We start from the raw sequence: 17,292 nt of genomic DNA on the forward strand, positions 1-17,292 counted from the left end.
ACGAAACTATGGGGGAAACCCAGCACAGATCTATTTGCCAACAGGATGAACCGGAAGGTGAAAACCACCTGCTCTATAAACCCCTCCGGGAACCCAATAGCCCTGGACGCCCTCATGATCTCCTGGCACTTCCCCCTTGCTTACATGTTTCCACCAACAGCCTTAATTCCATCAGTTCTGAGTAATATCCAGGAGGACAAAGCAAGGATAATATTAATAGCCCCCTTCTAGCCTAGAAGGATGTGGTTCACTTAGTTGAGGAGAATGTTCATCTCTGACCCTTGGGTCCTCCTGGATGTCCCGAACCTACTCTCTCAGGGCCCAGCACTGCACCCTCAGGTGGAGAACCTACATATGATTTCCTGGAATTTGAAGGGCTCTATTAAGCAACAGAGGCTTTTCCCAAAATTTAGTGTCCACCCTGCTACGAAGTAGAAAACCTGTAACCACTAAACTGTACGGGAGGATCTGGAGGAAGTTCCTCTCAGTATCAAACACCAGTGCAAGCTGGGAGGTACCTCTATCAAAGATCTTAGAGTTCCTGCAGAAGGCTTTAGAGCAAGGTTTAGCTACCAGCACATTGAAAGTTCAGGTGTCGGACCTAGGGGCTATTTGCAACTATGACTTGGCAGGGAACTGTCGGGTGGCCAGGTTCATTAAGGCAGCCAGTAGATCCAGACCTATGTCTTCCCTAAACACTCCCCCCTGGGATCTAAATTTGGTCCTCTTAGCCCTGTCCAAACCTCCCTTTGAACCTTTACAAGAGGCCCCACTAAAACTGATATCACTCAAGACCTCCCTCCTGGTAGCCCTGACATCGGCCCGTAGAATGAGTGATATCCAGTCCCTGTCAGCCTTCCCTCCATTTACACAGATCCTGGAGGACAGGCTGGTACTTAGGACAGACCAAGCCTATCTGCCGAAGGTAGCATCCCGATTCCACAGAACTCAAGAAATCTCCCTCCCCTCCTTTTGCCCCAATCCCAAAAACAGGGGAGAAGAAACACTACACACATTAGATGTTAGGAGATGCCTAATTGAATACCTAGTGGCCACCAGGGAGTGTAGAAAGGATAGGTCTCTCTTTGTCTGCTTCCAGAGGCCAAGAAAGGGGTGAAAGGCATCAAAGAGCACGCTGGTGAGGTGGATAAGAGATATCATCACCTTGTCGTACTCGTCACAGGGTGCGCACGTCCCAGACAGAATAACAGCCCATTCTACAAGAGCAGTGTCAACTTCCTGGGCAGAGCAGGCGCCTCCATTGAGCAGATACGTAGAGTCGCCACTTGGTCCTCTCCTTTGACTTTCTTTAACCACTATCGGCTGGACCTAGCCACCTCTTCAGATCTAACCTTTGGTAGAAGGGTGCTGGAGGCAGTGGTCCCCCCCTAATAGTCTCTGCAATTCTCTCCATGGTGCCGTCATGGGGGAAAGAGAAAAACATAGTTACTTACCGTTAACGGTATTTCTCTGAGCCCATGACGGCACCCGTGTATTCCCTCCGTACACGCGTGGGTTGCGCACTTATTGTAAATACAGTTTAGTCAAAAAGTCACATGGTGTCTACTATACGCAGTTTAATTATTATAGAATTTTTTTCTTAAAGTTGTGTTAGTATTAGCCTGAAGTTCCGTTAATGCTCTGTAAAGCAACTGATGCGGGAGAGGTACCGCCATTTTATCTGTAGGTTTCCTGTCCCCGTGGGGCGGATCACCTCTCTCCGTGGTGCCGTCATGGCCTCAGAGAAATACCATTAACAGTAAGTAACTACGCTTTTCCCTTTGACAGCAAAATATAAACTCTGACATTGATCCAGGCAGAGGAAAAAAGCAATAATGGCATAAGAAGGTTGTGGAGAGGGTGATAAGTAACAAATTGACTGCTATCACTATTATGGGGATACTGGCGCATTAATAAAGTATCTCCAACTCACAACTCTAACTCATCTCTTCTTGCTAGATCACCTCCTAAAATACAAGCTACACACAAAGTAGAAATCATACGTTCATATACAACTGGAAGGCATTGGGGAGACTATGAAAAATCTCAACAAAATCGTGTCCTTGAGATGCTGTTTCTGCTTACCTCAACTAAAAGGTATCTGAAAATGAAGTAGAAAAATGCCCCAACTTTTATTAAAAATATGCAACGCGTTCAATAACTCAACTAGAGTCCGATGGATCCTGGTGCAAAATTTGGACCTGGGTCCCCCACCTGTATGTTGGTTAGATATATTTTAGCCCTTGTAGTGTTCTAAATTCTATAAAGTCATGTCCCCCCATAATATAATAATGTCCCCATTCTGTACCAATGTCACCCATACTTGGACCCTTCATAGTATAATGTTCTCCATCCTCGTTACTTCCTACTAAGAAATCCTCCATCGTGCGACCCTTCATAGTATAACATCCTCCATCCTGAGTTTCTTGCTGTAGTAATGTTCAATGTCCTGTGTCCCTTCAAGTAAGAATGGTCTGGGCCACTTCCAGTAATAATGTCTAATATTCTGGGCACCTTCTTGAGATAATGTCCCCATCCTCTATTAATGTATCTTTCCTGGCCTCTTCTTGGTATAGTGTCCCCCATCATGGCACCATCCAGTAATATTGTCCCCCATCCTGGCACCATCCAGTAATAATGTTCATTATCCTGTACCCCTTCCAGTAATAATGTCCCCCTTCCTGGTGTAATGTCCTCATTTTGGCCCCTACCAGTAATATATTTCCCCATCTCCATTCCCCAGCCAGTAATGAGGTCTCCATTCCCCAACCAGTAGTCTAGTCCCCACTCCCCATCAAGTTATATATGTTCCCCATCCTGGCTCCTTCCTGGAATAAGGTCCCAGCTTCTGGGCCCATCCCATAATAATTCTCCACTTTTATCAAACACACACAAAAAAACAAACCAAAAAAAACATTCCTTTCACCTTCATCTACTGCCATGCCACTTGGTGTCCTCTTTTGTGGCAGGAGCCAGAAGCTGTCTTTGTCGTGCATGCTATGGTGACGCGTGACATCACTACTATGCGCCACCTGTGACTGGCATGCTGACATCAGTTACAGGCCTTTGATTGGCCGATGGCATGTATTTCTGGGGAGGGACGCAGCGGGTCTCAGTGCCACAATGCATTTCAGCTGCATATGTGGTGTTGGACACACATCCGGCTGAAATACATGCCTGCGTCAGCGGGTTCTCGTTCTTCAAAGGTTCAGCTGCTGTCGCACATCCTCTGCAACTGCGATCGTTATGCCCCTGAACGTGTTTGATCCAAGTTATTTGGTTACATGCATAGTATACGTTAGAATGCAGAAATTAAAGATCACATGCGCAATGAAATGTCAAAAAATAAATGTTTACAATACTCATGCATTTTCTCCATTTACCTATACATCATACTGCTTACATACCACATATGTATGAAGAATTACTGTTGTTTTCAGTCTAATTATATAAAAATGATCATATGTGCCAATATTTCATTTTTAATAACTTGTTTAGCCAAAGTCTCATTCCTTGCTAGAAAATACTCCTTGTTGCAGTCTATCCAGCCATACCTAGATACACTTTTATACTTTACATTCTAAACAACAGGAATCTGATTCTTAGATCTTCCCCTTAGCCATTTCCTTATTAAGGCAGGATTATACCATACAAGTACAAATAATAGTATTCACTCTGACTACAATTTGAATTTCTTTCCTCTTTCATTATGCTGAAAAAACTGTAGACATTCTTCTCAACCCATACTTGCTAATTTGCTTCTAAACTTAGAAACTCGGCTACGCTCAGTGAGACACGATTGCATTTATCACAATTAAGGCTTTAAACAAAAGCCGTATCACTGCTTGCTTCTTGACTCTCCTCTCTAACACCTTTCAATTTTTTGCAGCTGAATTTCTAACATTTTAACCCAAATTTTTCAATGTTCTATCTAGTTATCATAAATTAATCTTTAGTCACTCGAAAATGCTAATCATCTGATCTTCTACTAAGTCATTTCTGTGAATGTGCTGTATAGTTTGACATCAAATAAGGTAATATTCACTTGTGTTGCAAGCTATTGCATAGTCTTTTAAGAAATGTACAAAGCCCATTTTAATCAGTGATCTGAAGTAGTATTTATTGGATTTACAGTAGGTACAGAAAGTATTCAGATCCGTTTAAATTTTTCACTCTTTGTTTCATTGCAGCCATTTGGTAAATTCAAAAAAGTTCATTTTTTTTCTCATTAATGTACACTCTGCACCCCATCTTGACTGAAAAAAATCCAGAAATGTAGAAATTTTTGCAAATTTATTAAAAATGAAAAACTGAAATATCACATGGTCAATAAGTATTCGGTATTGAGTAGAAGCACCCTTTTGAGCTAGTACAGTCATGAGTCGTCTTGGGAATGATGCAACAAGTTTTTCACACCTGGATTTGGGGATCCTCTGCCATTCTTCCTTGCAGATCCTCTCCAGTTCCATCAGGTTGGATGGTGAACATTGATGGACAGTCTTTTTCACGTCTCTCCAGAGATGCTCAATTGGGTTTAGGTCAGGGCTCTGTCTGGGCCAGTCAAGAATGGTCATAGTGTTGTTCTGATACCACTCCTTTGTTATTTTAGCTGTGTGCTTAGGGTCATTGTCTTGTTGAAGACAAGTTTGAGGTCCAGAGCACTCTGGAAGAGGTTTTCATCCAGGATATCTCTGTACTTGGCTGCATTCATGTTTCCTTCAATTGCAACCAGTCCTTCTGTCCCTGCAACTGAAAAACACCCCCATAGCATGATGCTGCCACCACCATATTTCACTGTTAGTATTGTATTGGGCAGATGATGAGCAGTGCCTGGTTTTCTCCACAGATACCTTTAAGAATTATCACCAAAAAGTTCTATCTTCTCATCAGACCAGAGAATCTTATTTCTCATAGTTTGGGAATCCTTCATGCTTTTTTTTTTTTAGCAAACTCTATGTGGGCTTTCATATGTCTGGCACTGAGGAGAGGCTTCCATCAGGCCACTCTGCCATAAAGGTCCAACTGGTGGAGGGCTGCAGTGATAGTTGATTTTGTGGAACTTTCTCCCATCTCCCTACTGTATCTGTGGAGCTCAGCCACAGTGATCTTGGTTTCTTCTTTACCTCTCTCTTCAAGGTTCTTTTCCCACGATTGCTCAGTTTGGCTGGACGGCCAGGTCTACGAAGACTTCTGGTGGTCCCAAACTTCTTCCATGTAAGGATTATGGAGGCCACTGTTCTATTAGGTACCTTGAGTACTGCATAAATTCTTTTGTAACCTTGGACAGATCTGTGCCTTGCCATAATTCTGCCTCTGAGCTCCTTGGCCAGTTCCTTTGACCTCATGATTCTCATTTGGTCTGACATGCACTGTGAGCTGTGAGGTCTTATATAGACAGGTGTGTGCCTTTACAATTCAAGTCCTATCAGTTTAATTAAACACAGCTGTACTCCAATGAAGGAGTAGAACCATCTCAAGGAGGATCACAAGGAAATGGACAGCATGTGACTTAAATATGAGTGAGCAAAGAGACTGAATACTTAAGAAGACCATGTGATATTTCCATTTTTCTTTTTTAATAAATTAGCAAAAATTTCTATATTTTTTTGTCAAGATGGGGTGCAGAGTGTACATTAACGAGAAAAAAATTAAACTTTTTTGAATTTACCAAATGGCTGCAATGAAACAGAGTGAAAAATTTAAAGGGGTCTGAATACTTTCCGTACCCACTGTATATAAGCAATTATTAGCATGCTATTGACTTCTGTTTACATTACTGCGCACATACTAGTCTGATCACGTGGACATCGCATGAATTTCATAACTCATTGTGAAATCTTGCATAGTTCTTGAGCATGAATATGCATGAATATTATAGCCAAAGCAATAGATTTGATATCAAGTTCAGTTAGTAAACACTGCCTCTTACTATATGGGCATCATAAAAGGAGTTTCACATACAGCTCTGTTTATAAACCAGAAAATAGAGATATTGAAATGAGTGAATCTGGTGGATTTGTCTATTGATGTTTTAAATATTTGTGTCGTTCGTCTTTTTAAAGAGGACCAGTCACCAAATTAACACACACAAATATATTTTTAATCTCTCCATTGCAGAGATATTAGCAATTAAGTATTTTGTACCTAATGAGTTAACGTTTAAGTTTTAATGGGTGCTATTAGATGACTTTCACTGGGGTCATGTACTACTCTCTGTATGAGTTGTGCAATTATAAGCAGACAGCAACACAGTAGAAAATGTACACACCTCCACAATAGTTTGGGTTTCTCAGTGTGTGATAAATCTTTGATATCCTGGTCTAACTTCTTGCATTATTAGAAAGTGCAGCTGAGTTGAGCTGTGTCACATTACAAATTTTTTTATCACCTCTCCTAGCACATTCAGCTCTGCTATACTGTCCCACCACTCGCTTTGGACGCAACAGACATGCTGTGTCCAAAGCGCTGCCAATTCCTGATCATGTGTACCTGGCATAAGAAAATAAATCTGTCAATTTCAGAAAAAAACAAATTCATTTGAACTCTGCTTGTGTCAGTGTAGTCTGTGGCTCTGCCAGGGATTTATGTGAATCCTATTTTGGGGGGATTCAGGCAGAGCCTCCGGATGAACAGCAGAAGCGCAGTGTGAACAGGGCTTTAATATACTATTGTGTGGAATAGTGCCGTCAACTATACTATTCCTCGCTGTCCCAGTACAGCAGCCAGACGTGGATACTGGCCAGAAGACTTTTTTTTTTTTTTTTAATAAACCTGTTGCTGTCGTCTTTCAGCATCTCTGAAGCGTTTTTTTCCTCTTTTCAGATGTATGGGACACAAAAATGCAAGTGATAAGGTTGCAAAAACGCAGATTATTTCCTACCAACACTGTAGATCAACTCGCAGCAAAAATGGTGTATGTGAACAGTGTCTACAGGGGTTTTCTGATGATGTAAAAATAATTTGCATGAAATTATAAATCCCCTGCGGCTCCAGCATCGATGCTCTGGGGGTCTCTGCCAGTCTTGGCACTGGGCTGCAGTGGTCTTGTGGCTGCACCTTATAGCTGCAAAGTAAATCATCACAGTCAGGGACCCCAAACCATCGGCCACGGAGCCAGAGGGGACTTAGCAGAGTAGTTTGGGTTTACAAGTAAGACTTTTTTAATCACTTTTTATTCTGCTGTTTGTGAGAAAGGATGTAGAAAAAGACGGCAATTCTGCTAATGTTTTCTATTATTTGACTGTATGGCCCCCATACACAACCATGTGTCATGTTTTTCATGGATGCCACATGTACCCTATTTAACCTACGGTGCTGCACTCATCTGTGTTTTTCCAGCAGCACGGATGACAAGAGCCAATACAAGTCTATGGGTCCATGTAAACATGCCGTCTGTGTGCTGTACGTGTGTCATACGTATGTCATACGTGTGCCTTATATGTGTTGTATGTGTGCCGCCTGTGTTTAACATGGGAAGTATATGAGAAGCTTTGCAATTTCATTTCCAGTATCCATACCTGAAAAACACGGATGGCACACTGATTGAAAATACTAGTGACAACGATATCTGTGTAACAAGTACGTGTTTTATATGGACATGTGAAGGTGCTGAACAATGTTGTTGGTGGAATATTTCAGGATTGGAGCCCCACTTTGAATTTTGCCCATGGCCCCATTTTGTCTAAAACCGGCCCTAACAAACATTAGGTGTTCGGTACGGACCCCAAATTTTACTGTTCAGGTTCGCCCATCTCTATTGAAAAGTCCTTTTAAAAGTCTACTTTAACTTGAAAATCGGTCATTTATTTTGACTACCAATATTTAAAGGGTGTAGTCATATCTACGGATGACCAGAGAATATGCAAAGAAAGATGTACCAGCAGTGTCAGAGAGCTGGAAACACACTGTGACTGCTCCTATGAGATGGCAGCCAGACAAAGTGACAAGGTACAGAAAGAGACTGTTTACAGGACAACAGGAATCCGGCGACAGGACCTTCCCAATAAGAACATGTGCAGCCTGCAGTGTAGGACAAGAGGACCACATCCACAGAGGCCATAGCAGTAAAATCCAGAGGCCTAGGGTCTATCATCTGTGAAGGCAAGTATGTATTGACTGATTGAGTTGTTGCCATTGTGGCCAGTTAGCCCTGTTCAGAACTCCTCCAGTTAAAGAGACTCCAACCTTACACTTCTATTTCCTTATTTCCTGTGTTCACTGCATTTTTTTCCATTTTCAACTACCGTAAATCATTGTTACAAATAAATCCTTTCTTTATTGTCATCTATCCACCTGCATCTTACATAGTTTCAAACTTTTTAACTCTCAGATTTTCCTAGATTTTGTTTTCTTTAAATCATTTTTGATCTACACATTCTTGTTCTGTAGTATTTTACATAGTCGCACAATGAACGCTCTAGACCCAATCACATATGGAAAAGAAACATTTCTGTAAAAGAATATTTTGTTCTGGATGAAGAACAAGTTAATGATATGTCTCAGGGTGAGATGATTGTTCTAATCATACATAATTCAGTCTTTTCTTCCAAGGTTTTCTATTTTGAATGTACTTATTGATGATTTTTCATCTGAGCTCCACAAAGCAGTGAGCAATCGCATATAATCTCTTTCTCTTTACAAGCCGGAGGAATGAGTCAATAGAGCTGCTGGGTGTCTTTGTGTGCTTGAGCTGTATAGTTCCAGGTACAGAAGCTTAAATATTCCTTTAAATATGTTCACAAATGAAACCAATATTGGGAGCAGCAAGGATGAATGACTTTTAAATTATTAGAAATAAGCCCTCAATGGCAAATTCTTTTATGTGCTATAAAAATATTTCAGACGGATCTGTTTACATGTGTGTGATATATTCTAAATATTATCTACTACCTGGGGTAGTCAAAGTGCCCAGCTTCATCCTGCTTTTACTGTAATATGAAAGTTGCAATTGCACTCGCAGTTGTGATTTCACATTCATATACCGACCTGTTCATCAAGGAAAATCATTTCTAGTGCAAGTTATAAGAGCAGCACTGTGGTTAACACTGCAGCCTTGCAGCGCTGGAGTCCTGGGTTAAAATCCCACCAAGGACAACATCTGCAAGGAGTTTGTATGTTCTCCCCGTTTTTGGTGGGTTTCCTCCAGGTACTCCGGTTTCTTCCTACATTCCATCCCAAAAAATTCTCAACATACTGAAAGAGAATTTAGATTGTGAACCCTATCGGGGACAACGTTGATAATGTGTGTAAAACTGTAAAGTGCTGTGGAATATGTTGGCGCTATATAAAAAGTAATGATTATTTTTTATTATTATTATTATTATTATTATTGTTATTATGTGCATCTCCTAACAAAAGCTCTGAATCTCGGTAAAAGACTGTTCTCCTGAATCTAGGATGATTGCAGGCTTACGGATCCTGGTGGGAGGAATTCACAGTTAAGAAAAGCGATATGTTGCAATATGTTGAATTGCTAGAATTTTGAAACCTAGGGACAGCTTCTAATAATTCTTTCCAGATAAGTTTTATGAAGCCTGCTTTACACATTTCTTCAGTTCACATCACACTACACCACAGAATGTACTGATTTTTTTTTTTTTTGTAACAAAAATGTTATTATCGGAAGGTCAGATGCTATTTTCAAGGGATGTGTTTGTAAAATATAATTTTGGAGCTATGAATCTTTGGCCACATGCAGTATTTTTTCTAAGGAAGTCCAATGAAACCTGTACTCTAATTAACTACATTTAAATTAGAATAATGGTTGGCACCCGTGAGCAGATTGAAGCAAAAGAGAAGATTCTGGTCAAACAGAAAAACCAGCTTACTGAGAGACTGTTCTTTCCATTATTGTGTTCCCAAATCAATTTTGAATTAGTATATGCTGAGTTTACATAAAATGCATAAGTGTACTAATAAAGCCTTACATAATCTCTCTTCTGTATATATCCAAATTAATCTCCCGATATGTTCCCACACATAATCTCTACTTCTCCTCCTCCTCCTCCTCTCCCCCCACAATTGTACATTTGTTACCCAGTTGACCTACAAGACTTCTCCAGAGTATCCCCTATCAATTCTATGCACCAACACATCCGATTATTCACCAAATTTGAAATTTTCAGACGGAGCTTGAAAACCCTTCTCTTCAAGACAGCTCGCAGCCAGACACCTTATCACCACCAGTGCTACTGAAACTCCCCAACCTACTGTCTCCTTCCACATTATCTTCTAGACTATAAGCCCGCAAAGGCAGAGCCCTCTCTTTTCTGCACCAGTCTATCATTATTCGTTTTTACTCTGTAATTTAGACTTGTATTTCGTATGTATCTCCTTTTCATGTGTACAGCAGCAAGGAATCAATAGTGCTCTAAAAATAATCATAGACCATAAATCTTGTGGTGTTCCCCATTGTTTGATATGCCTGACAAAAGACCTGGATTAGCTTTGAAATGCTTAGCAGGTTTTTACAGTATATTGCAAATAAAAATATTTTCTTACCTTTCTAACCATTTGGGCTGCACTGTTTTATCCTGATTATCTTTTGCACAGGGCCGGCCCGAGAGATTACGGTGCCATAGGCGAAACTATTTTGTTGCGCCCCTACTATTCTTGGCAGTAGATGAAAACTTGGGATATAAATTGAGGAGCATAATAAACCACAACAACAATGACTAATTAACTCTCTCCTAACTCTTTAATCTTCTGAGAAGTTGTATAGGACAAATATATACAAAGTAATCAATATCACAAAACAAAAACGAACATAGGTAATTACAATTTTTGTTTCCTTGCCTTTTTTTTTTAAAAGGATGACACTAAGTCACCGAGATTAATTTGTTTAGCAACTTCAGATTCTATCGAAATTGTTGCCAACCCAACCAACCTCTCTTGCGTCATATTTGCCCTTAAATATGTTTTAATTAGCTTTAGTTTTGAGAAGCTTCTCTCTCCTGAGGCCACGGACACAAGCAGAGTCAAAAGAATTCTTAGAGCCACCAACAGGTTTGGGACACTTTCTTTCAAGTCAGATTTAGGCTGTGTGCACACGCTGCGGATTTTGCTGCGGTTCCGGCCGCTGCGGACCCGCAGCAGTTTTTGCTGCGGTGTACAGTACCATGATTCCCTATGGGAATCAAAAACCGCAATGCAGATGGTGCAGAATTTTCCGCGCGGATTATCTGCGGTTTTCAATCCGCAGAAAGAATTGACTTGTCAATTCTTTCTGCGGATTCCCCTGCGGTTTGCCATCTCCTCCATTGAGGAGATGAAAAACCGCAGGGCAAAATCGCAGAGCAATCCACAGGTAAAACCGCAGGTATTTTGACCTGCGGTTTCACCTGCGGATTTTACAAGATCCGCACGGATGAATCCGCACATATTCCGCAGCGTGTGCACACAGCCTAAAGCAAAAGTTCAAGAACGTCTTTTGGTGATGAATCTTCTGGAACACGTCTTGACATTGCCTCCGGTTCACCACATAGCTCTATGGCATCAATGTCTTTTATGTACACTTTTCTTTCCATCCCTAAAACTTTTTGCCTTTTGAAAAGATTTTTTATAATTTATTCTATTTTTTCTCTGGCGCCCCCTTTGGGTCAGCGCCCTAGGCGTCCGCCTAGTTCGCCTATTCGTTCGGGCCGGCCCTGCTTTTGCATCTTAGTCTGTGCTATGTTTTCCACCATTTTTGATAGAATTTTCAATGGTGGCTCAGTCTGTGAGTTTCTTACATCAGCATCTCAACCAAAACTCTGCAATCTGTCCCTTTTGATCATGAACTTACTTGGCTAATGTAATGCAGTTTATGTTCTGACACACACTGTCCAATGACCTTCAAAACTCAAAGACTAAAATAAAAACAAGCCTGAAGAAAGCATAATTCACTTTCTTTCCTTTTATCATTTTTTTTGTTTCCTGAGGTATTTTAGTTCTAATGTATGTGCATAAATGTATGTTTCATCCATAAATGGTACGCCCTTAACAATTCATTACAAGCTGCAAATCTTACAGACTTTCGTGACTCTGCACTTCTAAAGCTAGAAGTTGATGGTCCGTTTGCTGGAGATTTGATTGATCAACGTAATGATGAATATGTCCTTATTCAAATTGTGCAACTTGATGACCCTTTTTCAAGGAGACGTCGACCTACACAGGTTGGTAGTATTGTGCGTACATCTGTTTTGTAAAAATATACACATGTCTAATAAAGAATACGCTAAAATAGTCTTCCAGAAGGAAGTATAATGAAAGCTCTTATTGGTTGCTAACAAAAGTCATCTAACAGAATGGTGCTGAATGCTGGCCTCATGTGAGGACACCCAAGTGCCTGTGCCTCCACATGGTTCAATATTTTACCTTCCAGGCTAAGTGCATATGGCTCTTCCATGATACTTATCTGGTACTGATTAATAGAGTAAAATGTCATAAAATATTTTCCATGTACTTCATATTCTGTTATTTGCATGCAAGCTTTATCCTGGTGTAAGTCATTCAGTATTTTGCAGGTGATACACAACTGGACACTGGCTCTGAATTCAAGACGTAAGGAACATATTGTAAAAGAAAGAACATTTCAAATATTGAACAGGTTAGTGTGATTATTTAATATTATGACAGGGAAGCATAAAGCTTTTATGAACCATAACCTGCGCTGTTGACCAGCAATTCTCTTCAAGTGGTGTATTTTCTAGGATACTTTGCAGTCCCATCCAACTGTATGTGTATTTGACATATCTGCATGGGAAGCAGTAAATGTTCTCATTGAATCAATGCCACAAGCACTTAAATGCTCCCTTAGAGATAACTACTTGATTTACGATTTATCTCCAGTCAGAGTTTTCAGCGGATCACAATAATGAACAAAAGGAGTATAAACAAAGATACAAATTTTCTAGATAATTGCAAAGAGAAGTAATTTTTCACTAATTTGAAGCAACTGCATTTTAGGTGTCTGTATTAGGCTAGTTTCACACTAGCGTTACTGGGCACAGCGCACGGCTGCCCCTAAGCTCCGTCCCCAGCCGCGCCCCCTCTGGTCAGCCTCTCCTCTGATCGCATGACGCTGCATGTGATCAGCGTACCCTATATTTAGTGTTGGGTATGCTGGTCATGCGCTGGTACACTTCTGCCGGTGCTTGCGCCCTTTTGGCGCTGCGCCGAGCGCACAAAAATGCAACACAGTTGAACACTATTACCCTGGCGGTCCCTTCCAACTCGAACATTCTATGATTCTATTTGAGGAGCCGTGGTTGCTATGCCCCCATGCTGCCTATCTCCACCCACTAGCTGGGCAACAGTGATATGAATACACAGAAAGTTGTATAATTTTAGCATTATGGCCAGTTTGCCTAAATTATGGAATTTTTCAAAGACTTTTATGGAGCACTGGCATAAAAGCTTTGATGACTCTCTAACCGTGGGTGCAATTATAAGGTGAGCGAGTATTGTGATAATAATTTTTATGCACATTTTCCATTGCTAAGCTGGGTAAACTTGAATTCATATTGGTTAAAGCATTTCAAGTGATGTGTATTTCTGTAATGAGTGAGGGTGAGGCCTAAGGATATTACCACCTCTTATGAAGGTGTACAGAATTATTAAGCAGCTTGTTTTCCTCATATAAAATGGGCCATGAAGATTTTAACTTACTGTAAAAAGTACAAAATTATTACAAGCCTTAGAGGTGTGCAGCCCACTTAAAATTGCTAAGATATTGGGAGATGATCTGAGAACCATTAAAAGTTTTGTTTCAAAGAGTCATAACGCTAGCAGAGAAAAGCGTTGAGGAAACAAAATGAACATTAACTTCCAAAGATTTTAGAGCCTGAAACGTGAAGTGAGTAGTAGCCCATTATCCTCCAGTGATGTTGTATTGCAGAACTGAAACCTCCCTGGAGTGCCGAGATATACAATGTGCTCAGTGCTCAGAAACATGTCCAAAGTAAGAAAAACTGAAAACTTAAGAACAAGCCACAAAAGTTGAAACACCAAAGCTAGATCAAAAAATATCTGAAGACAGATTTTCTTAAAAGTTTTATGAACTGATGAGAGGGACTCTTGATGGACCAGATGGATGGGCATGGAGCTGAATCGGTATTTGTTAGAAAACTCCATGAAGGGAGGATGCTGTTTTGTGTTTATATTATTAAAAATAAGCTATTTGGACCTTTTTGGGTTGAAGATTTACTCAAAATCAACTCAAAAACCTACCAGTTTTTAGAGCACACTTTATTCAAGCAGTGTTACAGGAAAAAGCTTGCATCTTTCTAGAAAATCATGATGCTCCATCACATGCATCAAAGTCTTCCACTACTTGGCTAGCCATCAAAGTACTTAGATTAAAGAATAATTGCATGGACTTCTTCCTCACCTGACCTGAACCCTATTTCGAACTTGTGTCTCGGAGGCCGTGGTTGATGTTTGTTGCCTGAAAAGATGATAGTCAACAGAAACTGACAGACTCCATGTATGGAAGGCTTATGGCTGATATTTAAAAGGGAAGCTATGTTTGTCACAGATGTGTTTTTTGAAATGTCAGAAATGTAGTTTTGTACATTTTGAGTTATTTGCTTACCATTTTTCTTTTACCAGGCGAAAATAAACAATTGAGATGGAAAATGTTAGGTTTTTCTTTTAATTGTCCATTCATTCTGCTCACATAGATTCCTAAGGGTATTTGCACACGTTAAGTATTTGCTGCCTTTTTGCTGTGTTTTTTTTTCTGTGTATTTTTGTCACAAAAACTAAAGCATTTCCTAGTTCCAGCAAAGGGAATGAGATATCTGGAGTCTCATGCACACTGTTTATTTTTTTTCTTGCAGATTTAAAGCCATTTTAAATCTATAGCATGTCAATATTTTCATCTTTTTTTTGCAGTGGATTTCACCTTGAATGTGAGGGGAAAAAAAGTGCTTCAAAGGCGCATGCTAAAAATGTGTATTTTATACTGCCTTTTTTCCTGACAACAGTCCGGAATTTGCTGCAGAAATTACTTAGTGTGCACATACCCCTAGAAAGACAAAACCTCACTCTCTCTTTTCTTATATACTCAGGTTTATTAACCTTGTCATTGTCAGTGCAGAGTACTCTGGTGATTAAAGAGCACTTGTTACTTTCCAAAAAATTGAGTTAGCTACATTGTAAAAATCCCTGTTTTCTTCTGCTGCTTTTTCCCATTTTGCGCTGCTTCTCTCCCATTGCAGAGATGATCACATTATTTGCATATGGAGTGCAGTATTTGAAGAAATGTGCAGTTGGTCTGCAAAGTGAAATTTCACATATTGTACTCCAAAAGCAACCAATGTAAGTATGCCTGCATTGGAGTGATTCCACGTAAAATGGCCCAGAGCGGCAGAATCTGAGAAGCTCAGGAATTTGACAAGACATTTAAATCCATTTTTAGCGCGTGCCAGGTGTTTTTGTGAATTTAATAGCTGGATATCAATGGTAACCAATTCTGTGACTCCAAGCCAGTCAGTAACTAAAAGGGGCTAAGAACTAATATAGATTATAATTTTTTTCTTTAACCTCTGCTTTAAAAAATGGTGCAGTGTCTCATGTTTAACATAGTGATAAAAGCAACTACCGTAGCTCCTCTACAACTCATATGCAGACTTGCGTATGTGTCTTCATGGTAACAGTTTGTACTGTCACCTTGGAGACACATGAGCTTGCATAGAAGCTGTAGACATTTTAATCAGTGTCTATCAAATTCTTTCATTATCATGCCGAGTTAATAAAATTCTAATATATGTAATCTATGAATACATTTTCTTACTGTTAAAACTAATTATGGTTGCTAGCTAATCTTGTTCATTTTGTTTCCCAGTGACACCATTTCAATAAACATTCAAGCATTTCTTCAAGAGACTCAGCTTGTCCCACTGTCTGTAACTCATCAGTATCTTAGTGCGGGCATTGAGACCCAAGTAACAATTGCAGCCATTATCTTGGCAGGTGTTTATGTTTTAATCATATTTGAGGTAAGACCTATCAATAGGCCAATCAGAACATTAGTATTGGTTATCACTTTTTTAATTTATTTTTTTATTTCGAAGACCCTAAATAAGAACATACCGTATTTTGCGGATTATAAAACGATCCGGATTATAAGACGCACCACAAATTTTGAGGCGAAAAATAGAGAGAAACTTTTTTTAATGAAATGGTGGTGATACTTATAATCTATGCATCTTATTGCTTACCAGGGGTGGTGGCTGCGGTGAAGCGGGGTCCCAGGGTCACTGCTGGAGGAGGCAAGAGTGGAGCATAGCTGCAGGCTGGGATGAGAGTGTATTCGGATGTGCGGCTCGCCGCTGTGAGTGTCCGGTGCTGCTTCGGGTGTCCCCTGCTGCTGCGGGGGGCTCTGCTGACATTTTTTGAAAGGTCCTGCAGTTCCATGGTTTCCTATGTGGTGGACTCCGGGAAAATGGCTGCCTGGGGTGGGGCATGCGCAGATGGAGATTTCGGCACCAAGATCTTGGGAGATGATATCTCAGATCTTTGGATAACTGTGTTCTAATTGCTTTAGCTCTTTATTTACTAGTGAGTAGGAATGAGCGGGTCTGTGGAATTTTAGGTTCTGGTACTTGACCAAACTTTAGTCCAAAGTTCAATTTGTGAACCAGAACTGTACTCTAACTTGAACCCCATTGAAATCAATGGAGACCAGAACTTTGGAGCTGAAACTCTGTATCTCTCTCTCTCTGTCTCGGTGTCTGTGTCTCTCTCTCTGTCTTGATGTCTTTGTCTTGGTGTCTGTCTGTCTTGGTGTCTGTGTGTCTCTCTCCTCCTCTCTCCAACTCTTCTCTTTTAGTGAGCATTTCGTTTTGGACCAAATAAAAGGCATTAGAAGGAAGAAATCAATTGGAAGGGAACCTGCCACCTCACATGCATGCTATTTACAAGTGCTTCTCACTAAAGTAGAATATCAGCAAAAGTAATTTATTTCAGTTCTTCAATACAAAAAGGGAAACTCCTATATAGAGTCATTACAAACAGAGTAATCTAATTTAACATAGTAACATAGTTATTAAGGTTAAAGGGAGACATTAAGTCCATCTAGTTCAACCCATATCCTATCCTAACTTGCCCTAACATGTTGATCCAGAGGAAGGCAAAAAAAAACCCATGTGGCAACAGTAAGCTTCACACTGGGGAAAAAAATTCCTTCCCGACTCCACATACGGCAATAAGACTAGCTCCCTGGATCAACGCAATATTAAAGAAACTAGTGTATATACCCTGTAATATTATACTTTCCAAGAAAGGCATCCAGTCCCTTCTTAAATTTTA

The 17,292-nt window shown here is 40.2% G+C and overlaps 1 protein-coding gene across 4 annotated transcripts in view; it reads left to right on the top strand.

The window, feature by feature from the left end:
* The window catches only part of OCA2 (OCA2 melanosomal transmembrane protein), a 665,305-nt gene that overhangs the window by 359,828 nt on the left and 288,185 nt on the right, over positions 1 to 17,292 (top strand). For all 4 annotated transcript variants that reach the window (XM_073541479.1, XM_073541480.1, XM_073541481.1 and 1 more), the window contains 3 exons: positions 11,995 to 12,152; positions 12,504 to 12,586; positions 15,827 to 15,980. In XM_073541479.1, coding sequence (XP_073397580.1) covers positions 11,995 to 12,152; positions 12,504 to 12,586; positions 15,827 to 15,980 — 395 coding nt within the window. The remainder of the gene's footprint in view (positions 1 to 11,994; positions 12,153 to 12,503; positions 12,587 to 15,826; positions 15,981 to 17,292) is intronic.

Source organism: Dendrobates tinctorius, unplaced genomic scaffold (assembly GCF_039654945.1).
Source record: "Dendrobates tinctorius isolate UK_male_01 unplaced genomic scaffold, ASM3965494v1 ptg000121l, whole genome shotgun sequence".
Taxonomy (NCBI): domain Eukaryota; kingdom Metazoa; phylum Chordata; class Amphibia; order Anura; family Dendrobatidae; genus Dendrobates; species Dendrobates tinctorius.